Source organism: Cystoisospora suis (genome assembly GCF_002600585.1).
Source record: "Cystoisospora suis strain Wien I chromosome Unknown contig_4066, whole genome shotgun sequence".
NCBI lineage: Eukaryota > Apicomplexa > Conoidasida > Eucoccidiorida > Sarcocystidae > Cystoisospora > Cystoisospora suis.
The window spans coordinates 1-4174 of NW_027156859.1; the positions used below are offsets into that span (position 1 = coordinate 1).

A 4174-nucleotide genomic window follows, 5' to 3' on the forward strand; every position below is an offset into this window, starting at 1 on the left:
GCTGGAGACAGTCTATATATAAAAGTAGATAAGAACCGGCTGCCGAAGGAGTTATTTGCTACGCCTGTGAGAAGCCTGGCTCAAAAAGCTCGGGTGCATCCAATGGAGCTCGGCCGGGAGACGCTCCAAGTGCTACGTCATCGACGACACCATGTGAAGTGAAGATTCGGGTACCTGCTGATCAATCCGCCGCATCCGCTGCTGCACCGTCAAACCAGCCACGTCATCTTCGTCTACTCAGGAGCCATCGGCCTGTGCCCCCCGGTCAAGTATTAGTACTTTCATAAGGGTTCTCTCTGTCTTTCTCGGCCTAGTCGAAACACATGTACGTTGAATCAAAGAAGAAATGTAACCTCAGTGGCTGCCAAGTAGAACTCCACGTAGTCTTCGTTGGCGCGGCCGGGGCCCGGACGACGCACTTCGGGCCTGGAGACAGAATCCTAAGAAGCACCAGGTGGTCTCCGTCGACGAAGGAAAGGTGGCTCCGCCGGACGTCGGTCACGAGGGGGATCTAGCGGTACGTCTTTTCTGCTGTCCGAAAAGATTGGTGGAGTCAGGTCGAGGTTGGCCTCGCGGGTAAACGGGCAACCGGATTCCTGATGCACTTCTTACGGACGACGGATACGAAGAGGGGCTACTGGACTACTGCCTCCGTGAGTCCCTACCTGTTTGAGTAAGCACCCCACCCAACCGGGGGCGCCTTTTCCCGCGCACTGCCTCGGCTGGTTTTCTCCCACCAGCACTGCGTCCCGTTCTCCTTACAGTGTGCATTGACTGGATGGTCTTGTTCCTCTTTCTCGCTGGTTCCCAACTCCTGTTAAAGGCTGGCGGGGCGGGTGCTGAGGTAGAAGACACTCGCGCATTCGCATCGGATGCCGGACCTTTACTCAGGGAGTTTCCTGGGACATAGGAATTAAGTGACAGGGCCGTTATGTAGGATAAAGAACTGTTCTTCAGTCGCGGCACTGGAGCTTCTGTGCTCGGTAGTCTGCTTCCTTGTCCTGGCGTGCTGCTCTCCGGCGACGACGATGCCGCCCACGTTGTCGGAGAAGCACCAAGTTTCTCGCCCTCAGTGTCCGCCGCTTTGTAATGGTGTTTAACTTGGCCCTCGTCAAGCAGGAAAAAGTGCGATCCCCCCAATGGAAAGGTGACCTGAGACTGCGCGAGCGGGGCACGAGCGGGTCTCTGTAAATGAAGAGAAAAAGATGACAGGTAAGAGTGGAGCGAAGGAGGGTAAGGGTCGGCTCTTTCTGAGTCAAGTAGAGGCGTTCTTTAGTGAGCTTGTACCCTTTTCCTCTCGTTATTTTTCCCCTGTAGTTATAGTAGCGGAAGTCGCCGCTTTCTAACGATCCTTACCCTCCTTCGCTCCACTCTTTTTTTTGTGTCATTTTTATCTCTCCATTTCTAGAAACAACAATCGCCCGCTCCCGCAATCTCGAGCCATTCGTACATCGGGGGGTTCCGCTTTCGGCTGCTTGACGACGGTTAAGAATAATGTTATCACAGAGCGGTGGACACTGGGAGAATACTTCTCTACGGCGAGCAAACTTCGTGCCTTTCCGACAATGTGGGCGGCATCGTCGTCACTGGGGAGAGGCACGCCGGGACAGGGAAGCAGGCGACCGACCAAAGAAGCGCCAGTTCGCTCCTGCCATTCTTGTCGCCGCGACAATGAATTGCAGCTTATTGTGGCTACTCTTACTTTTACGGATCGCACACCCGGTGAAGCGTGAAAGCCCGGGCACGCCACTTCGCGCAGCCTGCAGCCTGTTCCGATGTTTTCACTCATGAACATGAGTTAAACCTCGTATGCTGAGCCGATGCGGTGTCCGCAGAGAAGACAGTCATCAGGCTACCTTCGACTAGACATTCTTTCTAAGACTAGCGAGACAACGAAAGCGTATAGACACGCCGAAGCTGGGCTTAGAGAGCGCAAAGGGTGGTCTGGGTCTGTGCCGTAGGTCGGAAAAACACCACAAGCTGCCGTCGCGCAGTCGCTCTGAACCAGGTACCCGAGACAAAGAACAAGCTCCCTCCCGGCCAGGACCACCGAGGTCTAGGATGCGTGCGACTGCTTATCATCAGAGCCATTCTCGGCGCGCGCGAGATCTGTCATTCCCGTGCAACGACTTCGGATCCGCTAACGCCTTTGTGACTGTGCGGAACTTGAGAAATGCCATTTACCGTCATGGAGAAGTACTTGTTTGAATGGTGTAGCTCTAAGCGGTGACAGGTTTTGTACACGAATGAGGAGAGTCACTTTCAAATTGGAAGCCACACGGAAAACAAATGAAGGGTTGTTGCCGGAGCGTACCGTTCGCTTTTTTTTCAGCACAGAAAAAGAGTGTATCAGAGCTTATTCAGATCATCATTTGTTTCCTGGCAGAAGAACCTGGAGAGGGCGTGATCAGTCCGCTTGGGCTGGGCACCAGAAGATTGTGATGGATGGATGGTTCCGAGACGGAGGTAGAGAACGCGATTGCTTGTTTGCTCACACCGCTAGAACGTCCCGAAAAGCGAAGGAGTAGAGTATTTCCCGGTACGCTTCACTTGCAATTTCAGTCTCCATAAGGAAAAGGTTACCTAGTTGGAGCTCGGAAGCAGATTAAGTACGGAGAATACGAGAGTCCGCCCTGCAGCCACTAGCTTGTTTCGTTTTCACGGACATGCAGAAAAGAAGCCTAGAGGAAGCACGGGAACGAAAGCACTAGCGATGTCAGTATTTCCCCTAAGCGAGGCGCAAGGTTTTGTTGCACTCCGAGAACAGCTTGTGTCTTCCTTAACAGAGGTATAGGACGTTGTCAGCTTACTTCGCTGGCCATCAGGAGGTGCTGTCGTGTGTCATCTTTGGGAAATAAGAAACGAAACAATTGCTGAAAGTGAAGGAGCCTTATGTACGCGTTCTACTCTGTGTGACTGAAGGAAGCAGTTGGTATCAATCGTCGCTCGTGCAGAGACAGACGGGATGTAACGTGGTCCGAGCAAAATTAAAACGGATCTGGCTGGCAGGTCTCTTGCCGTAAGGAAGACTCTCCGACCGTACAGCGCCAGCTCGGAAAAGACAAACTGCACGGAGAAAGTACTGGTAGACTGGAAGGACTGGGATGTCTTTTTTGAATAGAAACTCGCGCGTTGAAGAACCGTCCGAGCTTGCTACTGTTACCTACCTTAAGATAGCGAACGTCTTTACATGGACGCTTGAGGACTCTCATACTCCGCCGCTTACCAAATGCCCTGTCCGTGTCCAAGTACACCACTCGCGAATCGTCAGTTCCTCGCCTGCCAAAAGTCAGCCAGAGAAGAGTAGACTACAGTCAAATGCTAAGCTTCTCTCTCTTCACTCCCGCCGATTCTGCATTGTCGTCCGTCCTAGGCGACTCCCCGGCTCGGCGACATGTCCCACACGTTGTCACCCTGTGCAGAGCAGCTGGACAGCTAGCTGTCCCGCTGTCTGTCACCTACAGTCCCAGTCGGTCCCATTGATCCATCCATGGGAGAGGAAACAGTCGCCAAAGAAATACCGGCTGCAAGAACACAGCATTCGACGCAAGAATATGTTTAGCATCCGCCCTGGCAATTCCAGATAGTCTTTCCATTAGTGCGGTGTGTTTGTGTCTCGCCCTGTATCAATCAGTTTCGCCCCCGGCCCACGTCCTCTCACCCACCATGGGCCGTTGCTGTATGCCTCGGTGCGCTGCTTTGCTTCTGGGGGTGCTGGTGGCTGCAGGCGGGACCACGTTCCCGGAGATTGCAACAGCACAGCAAGACCCTGATGAATTCTCTACTTGCCACGATAGTGAGGAGCAGATTTCTTTGGTTGCAAGCCTAGACGCTCCAGTTAAGTTCAGTTGCGCCGCGGGCTCCACGCTTAAGCCCCAAACGGCGCTGAGTGAGAAGAAGGACGTCGCTCTGGACAGCCAGTGTTCACAAGAAGTTTCTTTTTCTACCCTTGGCTTCACCGCACAATTGACTGACGCTCCGAAAGGTAGACTTGGTGGGACTCCCCAAGCTACACAGTATCAACTCAGCTTCACAAAACTGCCGGCTGCCGAGGAAAATATCTGCTACGTGTGTGAGGCCAGCAAAGCAAACCCGGACGTTTCCTCGAAGGTTGGTCTGCCAAATGGTGGAAGTGATGCCTCACCGAAAAAGAACTGTAATGTGAAGATTCGGG

The 4174-nt window shown here is 53.2% G+C and overlaps 2 protein-coding genes across 2 annotated transcripts; both read left to right on the forward strand.

The window, feature by feature from the left end:
• Positions 1–1161: 1161 nt before the first annotated feature.
• CSUI_007604 (uncharacterized protein) lies at positions 1162–2155 on the forward strand (the record flags this gene model as incomplete). Its single annotated transcript, XM_068067749.1, has 2 exons — positions 1162–1212; positions 1962–2155. Exons 1-2 carry the CDS (start codon positions 1206–1208, stop codon positions 2153–2155), a joined length of 201 nt encoding a protein of 66 aa, XP_067920274.1. The 5' UTR covers positions 1162–1205.
• A 1322-nt stretch (positions 2156–3477) lies between these two features.
• On the forward strand, positions 3478–4139 carry CSUI_007605 (uncharacterized protein; the record flags this gene model as incomplete). The annotated part of the gene is made up of 1 exon (XM_068067750.1): positions 3478–4139. A coding segment is annotated over exon 1 (471 nt), but the record flags the coding sequence as incomplete, so codon positions are not given.
• Positions 4140–4174: the final 35 nt, after the last annotated feature.